We start from the raw sequence: 16,239 nt of genomic DNA on the forward strand, positions 1-16,239 counted from the left end.
CATGTGCTGCACTGTGGAAAAAACGCTGCGGTATGAACGCCACTGTGGAAGAGATTGGGGGGGGGGGGGATAGAGAGAGAAGAAAGAGAGAGAGAGAGAGAGAAGACAGAGTGAGATAGAGAGAAAGAGAGACAGAGAGGGAGAAGGATAAGTCCATAAACGCCTGAAAGAACCCTCCACACACGAGCAGTAAACTGCCTTTCCTGTGTTTAGCTTAAATATTTATGTTAAATTCTGGAGGAGGCTCTCTCTCCCTCTCTATTGGAGCATTCCTAATGGGCTGGTTCTGATGCCAAAACCTACACAAGACATCCCCATCCTAACTAGCTCCCACACAGCCATAAAACCCCCTCGTGTGAGCCGTCCATCTGGGGGGACGCAACACGGCTAACGGTTTTATATGGAACTTTTCGGGCTGCTTTTCAGGGGTGGGATATACATTTACTGTTAATAGCCAAACTAGACAGAAGGAAAAAATCTGCAAAGCAGCCCCTCTGAATGACTGGGCATAATTGACAACAAATGTTTAGGGCTGATGCTGGCTCCCCCCCCACATCCTCTCCTCCCTCCCTCAAATCAGATACCATAAATGAGGTCTGATCATTTTCCTTTGCTGTAAATGACCCCAACCCCCTGCCCTCCCCCTTCACTGACTTTTCAGTTTGCAATAAAAAAAAAAAATGTCAGCATGACTGACAACCTTAGCCTTCTTTCCTGCGGTTCGTTAATGAGGACCCAGGCGAAGTCTGTCATGAGTTAGGACAATAGGAGCCACGGGTGGGATTTGGGGGGTAATATGCCTTCACATCTCTGACTAAGAATAGAGGAATCATGGCACTCCAGCTGGGCGAAGGGCACTGGCGCACGGTGAAGGTGCACAGCTGCACCGTCCCGTCACGGAGCGAAGACTCTGAGCAGTCGGACGAAAACCAAAAAAAAAGGGCTCTGGGGCTCGAGGAGCAAGAGGTGTGTGTGTATGTGTGTATGTGCGTACATGTACGTGTGTGTGAGAGCGAGAGCGAGAGAGTGATGGCATTTAAACAGGGAGAACATCTGCGGCGTGAACACTGCACAGCGGACTGGCGGAGGCCGTGCGTATCAAGCTGCTCTTTAGCTCCAGCTTCACATCAAAACCGGGAGGATGAATCGCACAGCAACATCCAGCAAAACACATTACCCTCACGCGCACCCATGACTCCAGGCTTTTTCCAAAAGACAAGTTAAGACATCTGAATTTACTTTCATACAAAATCACACAAACACACATACTCACACACGAGCATTGTTCCTCCACCCACACACACACATAGTTACAAATACCATCAGCAGGACCTTGGGGACGCCTTTTCAGGAGCAGATGTCTCCACCCTTTTGCCTGCTGATAAAAACATGCTCAGACTAAACAAGGAGAAGTTTTGCAAGTGTTTGGCCTCCGCCCGATACCCCGTCAAACCAACCCTAGTCTCTCTATCTGCATTCCCTTCAGCACCCACCCACCCACCCACCCACACGCAGAGAGGCCTTTCCATCTGTGGAGGGACTTTCCTCTCTCCTCCGCGTCTGATGGAAACGTCTCGGTAGGAAAGGAGGCTGTGGAGGGTGAGGGGGGGGGGGGGGGGGACCCCCAGACAGAAGATCTTTCCATGTCTGAGTGGTCCGGTACCTTCGCCAGACAAGACCGGGGGATCATCTCCCCACAGCCTCCCTCATTCCTCCCAGTCAGGTGTCGTGTTTCCTCCAGCCATCCTGCCCGGATGGAGCCGGCCAAGATCTGTGTTAAATCAAGGCTGTACCATTTTTTACTGCTTTATTCCTTTAAGTAATTTGAAAAAGCCTCCGAGAGGCAGTGGGGACCGCGAATAACCGATGTTCGCGAATGGAATTATAGCGAAAAACAGGGAAATAATCGCTGCCCTGCTTTCCAGACGGAGGCTGAGAGGAATTCCAACCTCGGAGATCGCCGCAGCCTCATCTCATCCTGGTCCTCCTGACTCATCCTGTCCTTTTCCATGGAGGAGGAGGAGGAGAGGGACAGACAGCAGGCGGGGAGCGTGTCTGCCGTGATGGAGGGCCAGACCAGCTTCAGATGGGAAACCCAAAGCAGTAACTAACCACCACCACCACCAACCCCTCACACATTCACAGACACTTGCAGAAACACCCTCATACAGACACATAAATAGACAGACAGACATACAGACAGACTTCCAGACCCACATTCCCCCCACACACACATACACACAAAGACAGATACACTTATACAGACACATAAGTAGACGGACAGAGGGACAGACAGACACACTCCCAGACCCACATTCCCACAGACACACACACACACAGACACATTCATTCACAGACCTATATGTATACAACAACACACACCCTAACAGACACACTCTCTGTCATACACACACACAGAGACACACACATAAATCTATATGTAAACACAAACACACATGCTAACACACAGACCGACGCACTCTCTGTAACTCACACACACTCACACACACACACACACACACACTCACACACACACACACACACACACACACACACACACACACACACACACACACACACACACACACACACACACACACACACACACACACACACACACACACACACACACACACACACACACACACACACACACACACACACACACACACACACACACACACACACACACACACACACACACACACACACACACACACACACACACACACACACACACATAATTCCTACTCCACCCCAGACAAGCACTGCCCCAGAGGGTGAGACAGCAGGAAGGCCAGAGAGCCATCCTTCATCCACCCAGAGCCCCGGTGCCACATCCATCAGCGGCGGGCCGAGCCCCCAGACGTCCCCCAGACCGCGTCCTCCGGCTCACGCGGCCCCTCTGCGTCCCCTCACAGCTGGGCGCCCCCGGCCAGAGGAATCTGCCAGGGCACCGTCCACTCGCAGTAATCTGCTACCCTCATCTATCTCCCGGCCCTCCCTGTCACAGCGTTTCATACACTTCATACACCACACACACACACACACACACACACACACACACACACACACATACACACACACACACACACACACACACACACACACACACACACACACACACACACACACGTTTGCGCAAGTGCACACACACACACACACACACACACTTTGCACACACAGCCACACACACGTTTGCGCAAGTGCGCTCACGCACACACACACACACACACACTTGCGCAAGCGCGCACACACACACACACAGACGCGGTCTACATTCTAGGCACATGGAAGACTAGATACACTGGTAGACTAACATGCCAAAAGGCACAGATATTCAAAAGTAGGGTATAAGACAACCACACACTGCAGTCTCAGTCTCAGACTGGATTACAGACTGGAACAGACACACACAGAGACTGATCATTCATCAACCCAACATATGGTTGTTTTTTTTGTTTTTTTTTTCATTTTCCGTTGATCAATCTGGGCCAAGTTTCAAGCAATCACAAAATATGCACCAAATAAAAGAGCCGATATAATTTCAGCCAATGTCATGACTCTAAACTAATCAAACTAATTGGACCACACATGATTTCTCTGAAGCCGTAGCAGAGGACTGAATGCACAGTTCTATTTGGCCACTCACCTGCCGCCCATCCTGGCCTACGTTCGTCTGTCCTCTCACAACGGTTCTGATGTTATCGTCCAGTCGCCTGAGGGCAAACACAGCAAGAATAAAAAAATTGCATTAGTTACATGGTCTAATTAAATTGGGGGTCACTGATAAACATCTGAAAATGCTGCTCACCTTATTTTCAAGCGGATCTTGTTCACAACATCATCTATATTGGCCAGTGACTTTTAAAAGGAAAAAAGAAAAAAGAAAGAAAGAAAATAGATTACATTTATTTCAAAACTCCATGCGGCAACAACAACATAAACAGACAAAAATACTTGATCTGCATCAGGAGCAACAATACAAGGGTTTTTCAAGGAGCACAGCACTTCCTAGTGGACACTCACCAGCACAACTACTACAAATAGATTCAAAACTGCCTGGAAATAAGCATTTAGTATTGTGTGCGTTTTAACCTTTCACCACTATGGTCACCAGTATCAAAATGAACACTGTAGTTTACCTAAATGTTAATGTAGTGACCTTTTAACTACATTTAATTACTAGAGTCCAAATCCCTTGAAGTTAAAGGGATAATCCGGAGTGAAATGCACTTTAGATCAATTTTTCGGACTATTGGGAGTACATACGTTGAGTTGACACCAAAATCATGTCATTCGGATGTATTTTGAGAAAGTTCGCGCTCACCGTTTTTAGCCAAAACTCGTTAGCCTGGAAGTGACCGGGGCGTGTCCTTTCGCCGCTACAAAACGCTATTTTTATACCTCTTCTACTGTTCCAAACAACACTACACTTACGTGGTAGTGAGTAGAGGTTCCCTAAAGCCAAACCGAAGTATCCGCACGTCTTTATGTGGTCGGATAGAGAATCCAGAATGAATTTAATCGAGTCCGTACCTTTCCGGAAATGTTAGTAAAGTGTTGTGAAAACGTTGCTAGCTGCAACAGCGACATTTCCGGAAAGGTACTGACTCGATTAAATTCATTCTGGACTCTCTATCCGACCACATAAAGACGTGGGGATACTTCGGTTTGGCTTTAGGGACCCTCTACTCACTACCACGTAAGTGTAGTGTTGTTTGGAACAGTAGAAGAGGTATACAAATAGCGTTTTGTAGCGGCGAAATGACATGCCCGAGTCACCTCCAGGCTAACGAGTTTTGGCTAAAAACGGTGAGCTCGAACTTTCTCAAAATACATCCGAATGACATGATTTTGGTGTCAACTCAACGTATGTACTCCCAATAGTCCGAAAAATTGATCTAAAGTGCATTTCACTCCGGATTATCCCTTTAAGTAGTTTTGTATTGCAATAGTTAAACTATGGAGGACAGCACAGGAACTCCAATTATGTTTTTAGAGCAATCTGGTACACTGTACAGTTTTTGTTAGCTCATGCATAAGTGCTCTGACATGTAAATGTCCTTCCTGTGTGGAAAATGCACACAACCTTTAGAGCAGAAAAGATAACGCTGTTCACACCCACCCTCCTTCTACAGACTAGCCCTACACAACTATTCTCTGAGCAGTGATTGTTGATATGAGTGAGTGAGTTCACAGATCTCCAATTAGACAGCTCAAATAATAACAGGGCCATTCGTATACACTAATCTGAAATGTCATATTCCTATTTATTGAGGAACTGCGGTAGCTTTGGCAAAATTAAACACAACCAACGTTTGATATAGCCTACGTCAGACCTTTGGACCAACCGGTTCTGTTTACTTCGGAGGCTGCAAAAATAATTTTGAGTTTTACTCAATCATGTTGAGAATCAACTTGAGATCCGCTATTAAGTCTTACCTGTTCTGTGGGAAATAACGTATTGATGTATTCTACAGCATTGAAGTCCGGTCTGTCCAGTGGATCTTGACTTGGGAAAACCTTTTAAAAAGATATTTAATTGTACATCACATTAGGCTTACTGTTTCAAAGGGGCGGGCCACTGTCACCTGATCTGACAGATCTCCAAAGGAATACACCTAGGCCCTCCCATCAAGGGCAACATAACATAATACATAAATAAATGAATATATATATATATATATAATGTCTTGGAAATCATCATAATTATCGCGTTTGCACATTTCCATTGAGAAGTTAAGCCTCGGCAAGCGATAAGAGGGACACCTTGCTGGCTAGCTAAACTAGCTAAAACGGCAGCCAAGGCCATCAGCATTTTACAGTATCAGTGAACAACAAAGCATATTATGCTCGATTATGAGCATAGATCAACATAACGGGCATAAGAAAAGCGACTTCAATTGGCAAATGACGAATATTTTAACAAAGTCATACCAGGAGCAACTTGGACCAAGCAATGTTGCCAGATGGTCAGCAAAACCAAAGCTTACAGGAGAGCAACATCGGACGGAACGAGATTGTACGATTAACGTTACCTGTTCAATGGCCAGTTGCACTTCTGGTGAGAGGTGCAGAATTGCCTCCAAATCGTCGGCAAATTCCAGCTCGTCTTCTTCCATGACTGACATAATAATAAGACTCAAAGCTAAACCTCAGTGGCATTAAAGATACTGTAGTGTGTAACATTCAGCGTCACTGACAACGTCGTAGCACTTCCTGAACGCGAAGGCTTATGGGATACTGGAAGACAGTCACGCAACTGCACAAGACTGACTTATGACTGCCCTCATAATGGTCTAGTATGGTTGTGATAGATTGATACAATGGACCAACTTAATGGAAAATGTTTCAATTGAAAAAAATAACAAATGAGACAATGATAATGGGTGCTCTTATTTAAATATTATTTATTTTAAATAAGATTGAATAAGCCCGTCAACAACGTAGGCTACAATTAAGAGCCATAAAACATAAAACAAGTGTAGGAAGTCTAACAGCAAGGGTAAAAAAAGTGATATCTTGATCAAAATGTTAGAAATAGCAATTAGCCTATTATTGTGTTAACAGCACACTGGCCACATATTCCACAATATAATCAGCATACTGTACACGGCTGGTGTTTAGTCTCTGTAAAAACTCTAAAGTCAGGATGCACGATGAATCAGAATTAACACATTTAGTTATGCTGCAACTTGTGAATTGCATTGTTATTAAAGCATGGTTTAAGCCACAGTCTAGTTACTCATTCCTTAGATAATGCAAATGTCATTGTGTGACTGCCACTAGAAAGCATAGCAATAGAAAGCTTATAAACCGGTAAAAAAGGAATGTTTGAAGAAAATTGGCATAGACCATTGAATTTAACTGCAAGCCACATCAGAGCTACAACCTCCAAGCATGTCATGCCTTTGGGAGCAATCTGAATGCTTGCCAATCAGTCATTGGTAAAACCTGAACAAAACCCCTCCTTTATAATCCAGTTTTCTTTCCTGAGATGATTTCAAGTTAGTCTAGATACACTCCATATACTTGTTGTAGGCCTATGTAAAGGCACAAATAGGCATCTTAAATACAAAAGGCACCATTAGGCCTATTAGCCACCTCCTGTTGCATTGATACAATTATATTATATTTTATACAATTATGTTTCCATTCATTTCTGCTACAGTAAACCATAGTAAGTACATGCATAATTCATTCATTTGAGCAGGCTTTGTGTTTAAATATCTCATGCAAATACTTTAAATACATGCTATGAAACACTGAAAATTACCTGAGAATGTCAAGCCTATTAACCAAGTGTGTTACACTTGCAATAGCCTGAAGAAGGTTATACAAAATTTGGCCAAACGTATGAAATACAGAAGTTACAGAATTTATTGTTTGTGACACTTGAGTTAAAAGAAGAGAGATGATGTCCACACTGAAACGACTTCAATTCCAGGCGAGGAGTGGGCACAGAAGAGGCTATGGCAGCTGCAACCAACTCAGGTCATCAGATCTAAGGCAAAAGAAAACACTAGATTTTTAAGATCCATTCCATATTTCACAAGGCAAAGTTGAATATTGTTTAATATTTATTTTAGAGTTGTATGAATTATGTCAGTGGTGGATTTTTTTGTTTTAAATTACTGTAATGTTGGCCTATCTTCCCATTACTATTCATTGACAGTTAGACTGTGCAAGGGCGAAGTTGGAGCCATGGCAAATATAAGAGAAGCTAACTGGGATGGTTGAGGGAGATGAGCAGAGAAACTTTGGGGACCTTGAGAACTCTCTGAATACATTAGTGTTGTTGAAACTCTGTGGACTTTTTGAGCTATCCTGCTAACAAACAGACAGACAGACAGACAGACAGACAGACAGACAAACAAACAGACAAACGCCAGTCCCCGATGAAAACATATACCTCCTTGGTGGAGGTAACCATATAGAAAGTTCTCTAACTACAGTGTGAAATTGATAAACTTGCAAACAAGGTCGAAATTGCAATGTAAATGTACCAGCAACCCACCAATGGCAAGTGTCCTCGTTCATTTTATTAATCTAATATAGATTTTGACTCTCAATTGATGAGTGGCGGAGCTATTCTTAGCCCTGCACATATGCAAAAACATCATTATGCAACTACATCATCGATATGGCAAATTTACGTAATTGGGAAGAATTATCACTATATATGATAGGATATGGCACAGCCCTATAGTATGGGTGTGGGCACTCACACACTCACTCAACTCACTCAATTCACTTTGAAAACTTACTCAATCTGAGCTCTGGTTATGACCTTGCCAGTTGCCATCATTTCGGTCAAGAGACTGACTGCGGGATCAAAGTTCAGACTGGCTGCTGCCACCATGATATTGTCCCTGTAGATTTGAAAACAATTGAAGGTCATAAAGACACCTGCAGCAGTAAAATGTTAAGTATTGATGATGTTGTGAGTGAAGTCTTACTTCATGTAGAATGCTAGAAATTTCCTTTCTTCCACGCTGCCTTTGAACACAATGTCAGTATATCCATGACCATGGCCTATAGAAATATGAAACAAAACACACAGCAGGAATTGGTCTATCAAGTCTATTGTGGTATTGTAGGTACACTGCAGTGTGTTACTAGCAACTTTGAAGATCACCTGAGCATCGAATGCTCTTTCCCAAGAGCACAGTCCAGAAAAAAGGCACCGAGTTGATCTCAGTGGGTTTGTTGACCATGGCTAGTGCTGCTATCCTGCCTGTTATCAATACGTAATAAAAAAAAACAAATCATCACCACCAAGTTCACTAGTTAACTATAAATCAACGCCGGGCTGAGGTCGGTGGTTGTTGGTTACCATGAGCATGTGCCAGCTGCCAGTGGGCGATGTTGACCCGCTCGTCTCCACGAATGCCTAGCGGGAACGACGTCACGTCTCCCGCAGAGAACACGTCTGGGACATTGGTCCGCATGCACTGGGAGAGGACGATAAGGTTCAAAACTCAAATCCACTTACAAACAGCCGACAATTTAGACACTTATCCGAATGAAATCAAGGCTCACCTTATCAACAATGATGTTATTTCTTTGGTCCATTTTGATCTTGCTTCCTTTTAGAAAATCTGAATTGGGCAAGACACCTAAGAAAAATGCACAACAGCTTACAATACATCACTACGTTATTAAAGTAAAATAGCAATTACTTGAGTGCAAAATCAAATACTACTACACAATATCTGTCCAAAATAACCATGACACACCATGCCAGTACCGTGATGCTGAAAACCTTAAGACCCTAGGCTATTTCAATGCCACTATATTCCAAATAGACACATACTCTCTAAATAATCAGGGACTGTACTTTACCTATTCCAAAGACCACAGCATCTGCCTCTAGGCGTCCTCCACTTTGCAACAGAACTTCTTTGACCTGTTAATATATTTCACAATATATTATTACTGCCTGATTGCCTGCCTAAAAATGTATGATATTTGATAGTACTATGGCAAGAAATGTTCGCGACAACATTCTGTTACCTTTCCATTCTCTCCCAAAATTTCAGCAACATTGTCATTCATGTAGAACTTCACATTCTTCTCCTCCAACATCTTTCATTAGAAAAAAGACGCAATTCAATGAACTGGAAGTAACCATAATGATCATTTTCAGTCCAATCTCTTCTAAACACTTCAAGAATGCAACAGAATTTCGTACCTGCATGGTCATTCTGCCAATCTCTGGTCCCAGCGACAACTGGTACGGATATTCAGACCTTCCAATAATCGACACGCTGGCAGCTTTATCTGACAAGTAGGATGCCACCTCCATGCCTACACAACACGCAAGAATCTTCAACTGCAAACATGACTACAAGTAGTACAATTAAATAAAATGTCTCACATGAAACTAATATAAATACAGAGTAATTATCTAGACTAACAAATACCAAACTGCTGCCGTTACCTATGAATGAGGTCCCCACTACGACAGCCTTCTTGCCAGCACACAAGCTATGTATGTCTTGAGCATCGTTGAAGCTCTCCAATAGTCTCACATTCTCCAGGTCTGCTCCAGGACAAGCCATTCGCCTTGCTCTGAGGGGCACACACAGGGGTAAGCGATCTTCCTCATGAATCTCCTTGACACAGTGCAAGTCGAGTAAGATTCAGTTTAAACACTGACTTGCAACCGGTGGCTATCAGCAGCTGGTCGTAGTGCTGCACTGTGTTGTCATCCATACTCACTGTCTTTGCCTCAGTGTTGACAGAAAGCACCTGTTACAAAAAAATAGGGGGGAAAATGCACTCCACCTGACATGTACTATGATGGTTCATTGACCAATAACATGAAGATGTAAGCCTTAAATACTTGAATACAAGAGCTTTGGTGCCTTACAGCTTTCTCCATCCACATCTCAATGTCATGCTGCTGGAGGAACTCTTTTGGTCGCAGGAGGATCTTTTCTCTTTCGACATTCATAGCCTGAGAACAAACACATAGACATTGGCACAACCAGTTTCTTTCTTATTTATTCTTGGCAACGATATGCAGAAATCCATTTCTTGTGGCCTCAGGTCTCACCTTACTCAGTTTGGGCTTGTCAAAGGGCGGCAGGTTGTCTTTGGTGACCATGATAATTCTTCCACTGTAGTTATTCTGCCTGAGGGTCTCAGCACAAACCAGAGAGGCAGGACCTATGATTGAGACCAGTCTGTCGTTGGCATAATTGAACAGTTTAAGATGTTTCTAAATATTTGCATCAAACTGTCCAGCAGTGCAAACGACACTACACCCTCGTACTGACTAGTTCCCTGTTCCAATCCAATGAATAGGTGTCTCGGTGCCCCCTAACACCCCAATCACCCCCAAACACCCACATACACACAGGATATCACCCACTAACCTCCTCCAATCAACACCACTGTGTGGGAGACCTCAGATGCTCTGTGGGACATCTCTTTCACACGCTTGGTTTCCTGAGAACATGGAGATGGGACACACACAAACACATTAAGTGATACAGCCATGATCCCATGAAGCTCCATTTTGCTCTACACCAGTGGTTTTTAACCTTAACATTTCGGATAAAACGAATACATTTTAGACATGAACTTACCTTTGTGTTTAAGGTGACATATACTTTGCCATCCTCAATTTTGACCTATTTGGAAAAAAAGAAGAATATATAAACAAATTGATATGAACATTATTTATTGATTCATCAAGCAATTCACTCTTGAGCTTTGTAATCCACGCTTGTGCGCTAGCGTACCTTGTAAGTGGGTAGACAGTCAAGGCCAGGATATTCTTCAATATCTCCAGTCTTCACATTGAAACAAGCTGCATGAAAAGGACATCTCACTTTGTCCCCCAACAGAGTCCCTGCAAAGATTTTATAAATGAGAACTGTAGCAACTATGATTGCTCACTATATGGTTGCTCCTTGGTATAGGAAATGGCTTATATGACTAAATAATACGCAAACGTCAAAAAGAGTGTGCAATTATGTCCTCCAATGGATCCCTTACAGAGACTTTCTCTCAATATACTGTATAGACCTTCATAGACTTTCATAGATAGTTTTTCTCTTGAACCCACATAGTGTGTAAAGGATTGATTGAACGAAAAGGACATTCCTTCTATGGTGTCCTACTCTTAACATCCAATTGATATCTCAACTGGTTATCCAGACATATGGTGAGATGAACAATAGTATAAACTTGTCTAAACTACATTAGACTGTAAGATTGGTTTTATCAACTCATAAGCCTCCTATGTGGTCACATGGTTAAAGCAAACACTACAGCCAAAGCTTATGGTGCTGACCTGTAACCCATTCACCATAATTAATTAGTGCCAAGCCCTGGGCATACTCCAAATATGTTTATTACAATAGGCCTATGGTCAAAAACAAACACTGCAGAATTTAAATGATGGCTACCTTTAATAAGTGGAGCTCCATAGTGAGAGCAACGGCTGCCAACTGCACTGAACTGGCCCTTGCTCTTGACCAACAGGATTTTATGCTTGTCCACTTCGACTTCTTTCATCCTGTCAGGACAGAAAAGAGGAACAAATGTGTATTCTTCACTTTCTTTCACTTTCATACGCATACACATAGACAACCATAAGGGACCATGACATAGCCTACTGTCCATCCTGCAGGTCTGACTCCAAACACACCACTTCCGTGATCTCCAACGAGTCATTTGAGTTGGCCATTTTTCCTTTATCTGCAAACCATCACATCACATGATAAATTTAAGGAATGTAGAACAGCAACGACATTAAAAAAAAAAAATACACATTTCTGTCTACAAACCTGCATACCTGGCTGAAGAGTACTATACGATGAGGATGTTCGGGTAAACCAGCGTTTACTTAACCGATCTAAAGTACCAGCTGCAACATTGTAGCTTCGAAGTGATGTAACGTAACTAGTTCTACTACAACTGGACGCTCGAACAGCCGCGAAAGCTTTTCTGTTCGCAACTTGAGAGGCGCCTTTACAAATCAATCGGACAACCATTGCACGAGGATCCATCGTTTGGCTAGGAGTTCAGCACGAAGCATCCACTGCCTACAGGATAATGCTAGGCTACGCAAGATTATTGGTCTCCCGTTCAAGCATCTAGCTAAGTAGCTGATCTACCATGATTTCAGTTAGACGTTTATTACAAATAAATCAGTGATTAATCATATGAGTAGGCCTATCATAAATGGTAGAAGAAGATATAGAGCCTATACCTCGACTAAATCATTGGCAATGTCAATGGCAACTTGGCGACTCGCCAGCATACGGTGTTGTGAAGAAGGCACATTTGCCTGCACAAATAGCCTGATACAGTTTTATGACCTTCTACTTGTTTTTAAACACGACAAAATGATGAGCCTACCTACCTTTCTCCTGACTGACAGACAGCCTGTGGTCCGATAGCAGACTAGCGATATGCTACTCTCTCACTCGGTCCTTAAAACCTACTTGCTTGGCGACTGACGCTTACAACATGATTCAGCATTCTGCATTATGAATGGAAGATTTTGCATGTCAACCGTTATATAGCCTAAGCCCGCTGCAATAGCCTACTAGTCTACTTTCCTGGTAACAAACCAGGTTCAATGTCTCTTAACTTATTTTTCCCCCACCACGAAAAACTGTATTTTTCAGCTATAAATGTAGGCATGGCAAGTAGGCGAACAAGCAAAATGTTAAAATTGCATTGTTTTAAGAATAGGCCAGATTTGCCGTTATGAGCTATTGAAGTTCTTCACCATAGCCTATTATTAGCTCATACTCGTGGATTTTAATCAAATGAGAACTGGACTTAAAATTTAAAAAATAAACATATGTTATTCACCTGACAATAAATGTAGGCCTATGACCTATAAAGTAGGCCTAAAGGCCTGAATTAAGGAGTCACTTTTTCTTTCCTCTTTTAAAATGTAGCCTAAGTTACAGAGGGTCTGGCCTGGCCTATGCATACGCGAGCGACAGGCGGACTTCAAATAGCATGTTCATATAACCTCTTGATGAACCCTGCTCTCACGTTCACCGGTCAAGTTCATGCCTTTTGTTAACCTACTTTCTTTTACTGACTATGTTATTAACTTAGTTTATTAATGAGACGCCCCCCCTCCACCGCTCCCAAAACATTTCACCCTATGGTAGCCTATTATACACCATTTGAAAGCTTGGACTCTTGGGAATCCATACATGACAACCTTTTGTGTACAATGTGTATAATATAGTGTTTTACATTGTCAAAGTTACATTTCACTTCACCTCCATGCCCGTTTTAAAACTTCAGAACTTAGTTGCATATAGAGTATGTTGAAAATAGCAGTTAGAAATAGCACTAGTAAATTGGAGAAAATCTGTCCTGGATCATCTCCCCACTATGTTACTGAGTTTAAACCCAAAGCCTGATTGGAATCTAGTGGAACAGTTCCAGGTCACAGTGAACAGATTGTGGATTTTGCGGGAGCCATGCAAGGCATGAAGCCATGGCTTTAGACTATCTGTAGTCTGGCCTACATTATGACTTAATTTAGCCAAAGACCACGTAGGCCTACTCTGAATGTTGGGGTCAACAACTAACCAGAATACAAATCCACCAACCACCATTTGAGTGATGTTCATTTTGAATGCAGTAAAAAACGTATTGCTACAGAATACTTGCTTGTGAGTGACTATAGACTATAGCCTATAGCACACTGCTATCTGAAAATCTTTTTTAGGCTTTAAAGGCTTCCATTGGACTTGTCTCATGGACAGTGACCATGCAGCCAGCTGGTGTATTTCACGAGTGTCTCAAGATTAATAAGCAAAGCGGATCAGATCATGACATTCTTTAGAACAGAGAATTCAGGCAAAGATTGTGGAGAGGGTCTAATCCAATATAGAATGTCAATATAGACCAATGAGCCATAACATTACAGATGAAGTGAATACTGAGTATCTCATTCTCATATTGTGGCACCTGTCAGTGAAAAAGAAAAACACCTAACTTAGTGTTTTTCAGCCTGCGTGAATTCACTTCACCTTCACTTAAGTATGTAATTGACGTGCCATGAAGCCAGTTATGTAGCCTGGAAATCCAGACCCACATCTAGAAATATTTAGGGTCTGGCTATGAGTAATGAAAATGGCCCAACTGGAAGGGCAGCACCAATTTGAAAATATCACTGCACACAATTGGATAACGCTTAGACCAGTGTTTACTGACTGATTCCTCATCTGTTTAGCTCGCCTCTAGTCCACTTATATCAGACACACCTACAGTATGTGATTGGTGCAGGTTGGGTCTTGACAATTATGAGCGATGGAGGGAGTTATGTGCTTTGGGAGGAGCAACCCCAAAATCTGGGTGTTTCTTATGTATACAACTCTGGCGTGCATTCTGCTACTGAGTTAATGGAGTGGTTCGGAGTAATTTCACCTTTGGGTCCTTTGCACCATGACCTCGAGCCAAACACTTTGCCAGAAGCCTTTTTCCCTGGGTCGAACATTGGTCGAGTTAGCCGAACCTTTACAGTACCACAAATAGGGTCTGCACTCACAAAACAAGGCATTGGAAAGTTTGTGCACCAGGAGTTTATTTCAATAACACTTGCCTGATAGCCTCTACTCTCTGTGTGTGTGTGTACGTGTGTACATGTGAGTGATGTCGAAGCAGCGGTATGGGTGTGACAGAAGTGGGAATGGGAGAAAGCTCGTAACTGAAGCGCATAAAAAAGGGCTTACGTGCTATTCACGCGAATGGGAGAATTGTCCTCAGGTGAACAGTTTGTCCTCAAAGTTGATGTGTCAGAAGTAGGTACAGTATAATGGGCAAGTGTATGGATTTGAGCGACTTTGACAAGGGCCAAATTGTGATGGCTAGACAACTGAGTCAGAGCATCTCCAAAACGGCAGCTTCTGTAGGGTGTCCCCGGTCTGCAGTGGTCAGTACCTATCAAAAGTGGTCCAAAGGACGAAAATCTGTGGACTGGTGACAGCCTCATGGGTGGCCAAGGCTCATGTGCGTGTGTGGGAAGTGAAGGCTGGCCCATGTGGTATCCACCAATAGATAGTCCATCCAATAGATGAGCTACCATAGCTCAAATTGCTGAAAAACATCCATGCTGGCTCTGTTAGAAAGGTTAGAAAGAACACACAGTGCAGTTTGTTGCATATGGAGCTATGTAGCCGCGGACCAGTCAGACCAGCCATGCTGACCCCTGTCCACTGCTGAAAGTGCCAGCAATGGGCACATGAGCATCAGAACTGGAACACACAGCAACGGAATAAGGTGGTTCGGTCTGATGAATCACGTTTTCTTTTACGTACATCATGTGGTTGGGGATGCGTGTGCATCACTTACCTGGGGAACAAATGGCACCAGGGAGCACTATGGGAAGGGGGCATGCAGGCAGAAGCAATATGATGCTATGGCCAATGTTCTGCAGGGAAAGCCTGGTACACATACCACCCCTACAGCGTTGTTGTAGGCCATGTGCATCCTTTCATGGAAACAGTGCTCCCTGATGGCAGTGACCTCCTTCAGCAGGATAATAATGCATGTTGCCACAAAGAAAGAATGGTTCCGGAATGGTTTGAGGAACACATAAAGTTCAAGGGGATTACTTGGCCTCCAATTCTTCAGATCTCAATCCAATCGAGCGTTTGTGGGATGTGCCGGACGGACCAATTCATGGAGGCCCCACCTCACAACTTATAGGACTTCAAGGGTCTTCTGCTATCATCTTGGTGCCAG

General features: G+C 43.3%; 2 protein-coding genes across 6 annotated transcripts in view; both read right to left on the bottom strand.

Moving 5' to 3' along the window:
• The window catches only part of vps53 (VPS53 subunit of GARP complex), a 26,421-nt gene extending 20,198 nt beyond the window's left edge, over positions 1–6,223 (bottom strand). For both annotated transcript variants that reach the window (XM_062552068.1, XM_062552067.1), the window contains exons 1-4: positions 6,042–6,223; positions 5,446–5,526; positions 3,815–3,864; positions 3,653–3,719 (exon numbers count right to left, since the gene is read on the bottom strand). In XM_062552068.1, the coding sequence (XP_062408052.1) occupies positions 3,653–3,719; positions 3,815–3,864; positions 5,446–5,526; positions 6,042–6,134 (291 nt within the window). In that variant the 5' untranslated portion in view covers positions 6,135–6,223. The remainder of the gene's footprint in view (positions 1–3,652; positions 3,720–3,814; positions 3,865–5,445; positions 5,527–6,041) is intronic.
• Positions 6,224–6,396: 173 nt separating this feature from the next.
• aifm4 (apoptosis inducing factor mitochondria associated 4) lies at positions 6,397–13,423 on the bottom strand. Of its 4 annotated transcripts, none has more exons than XM_062552978.1 (19): positions 13,342–13,423; positions 12,135–12,216; positions 11,925–12,034; positions 11,256–11,365; positions 11,100–11,144; positions 10,887–10,959; positions 10,565–10,677; positions 10,379–10,465; positions 10,166–10,257; positions 9,947–10,077; positions 9,698–9,813; positions 9,520–9,591; positions 9,349–9,412; positions 9,046–9,122; positions 8,840–8,957; positions 8,642–8,740; positions 8,463–8,538; positions 8,271–8,375; positions 6,397–7,507 (listed from the first exon to the last, which is right to left on the bottom strand). In XM_062552978.1, the coding sequence occupies exons 2-19, from the start codon at positions 12,203–12,205 to the stop codon at positions 7,474–7,476; spliced, it is 1,593 nt and encodes a 530-aa protein (XP_062408962.1). In that variant the 5' UTR covers positions 12,206–12,216; positions 13,342–13,423; the 3' UTR covers positions 6,397–7,473. The 4 variants fall into 4 exon arrangements, with proteins under 4 accessions (XP_062408962.1, XP_062408960.1, XP_062408961.1 ...); XM_062552976.1 differs by lacking the exon at positions 13,342–13,423 and adding an exon at positions 12,884–13,033; XM_062552977.1 differs by lacking the exon at positions 13,342–13,423 and adding an exon at positions 12,880–12,997.
• Positions 13,424–16,239: the final 2,816 nt, after the last annotated feature.

This window comes from Sardina pilchardus, chromosome 13 (assembly GCF_963854185.1).
Source record: "Sardina pilchardus chromosome 13, fSarPil1.1, whole genome shotgun sequence".
Classification (NCBI taxonomy): Eukaryota; Metazoa; Chordata; class Actinopteri; order Clupeiformes; family Clupeidae; genus Sardina; species Sardina pilchardus.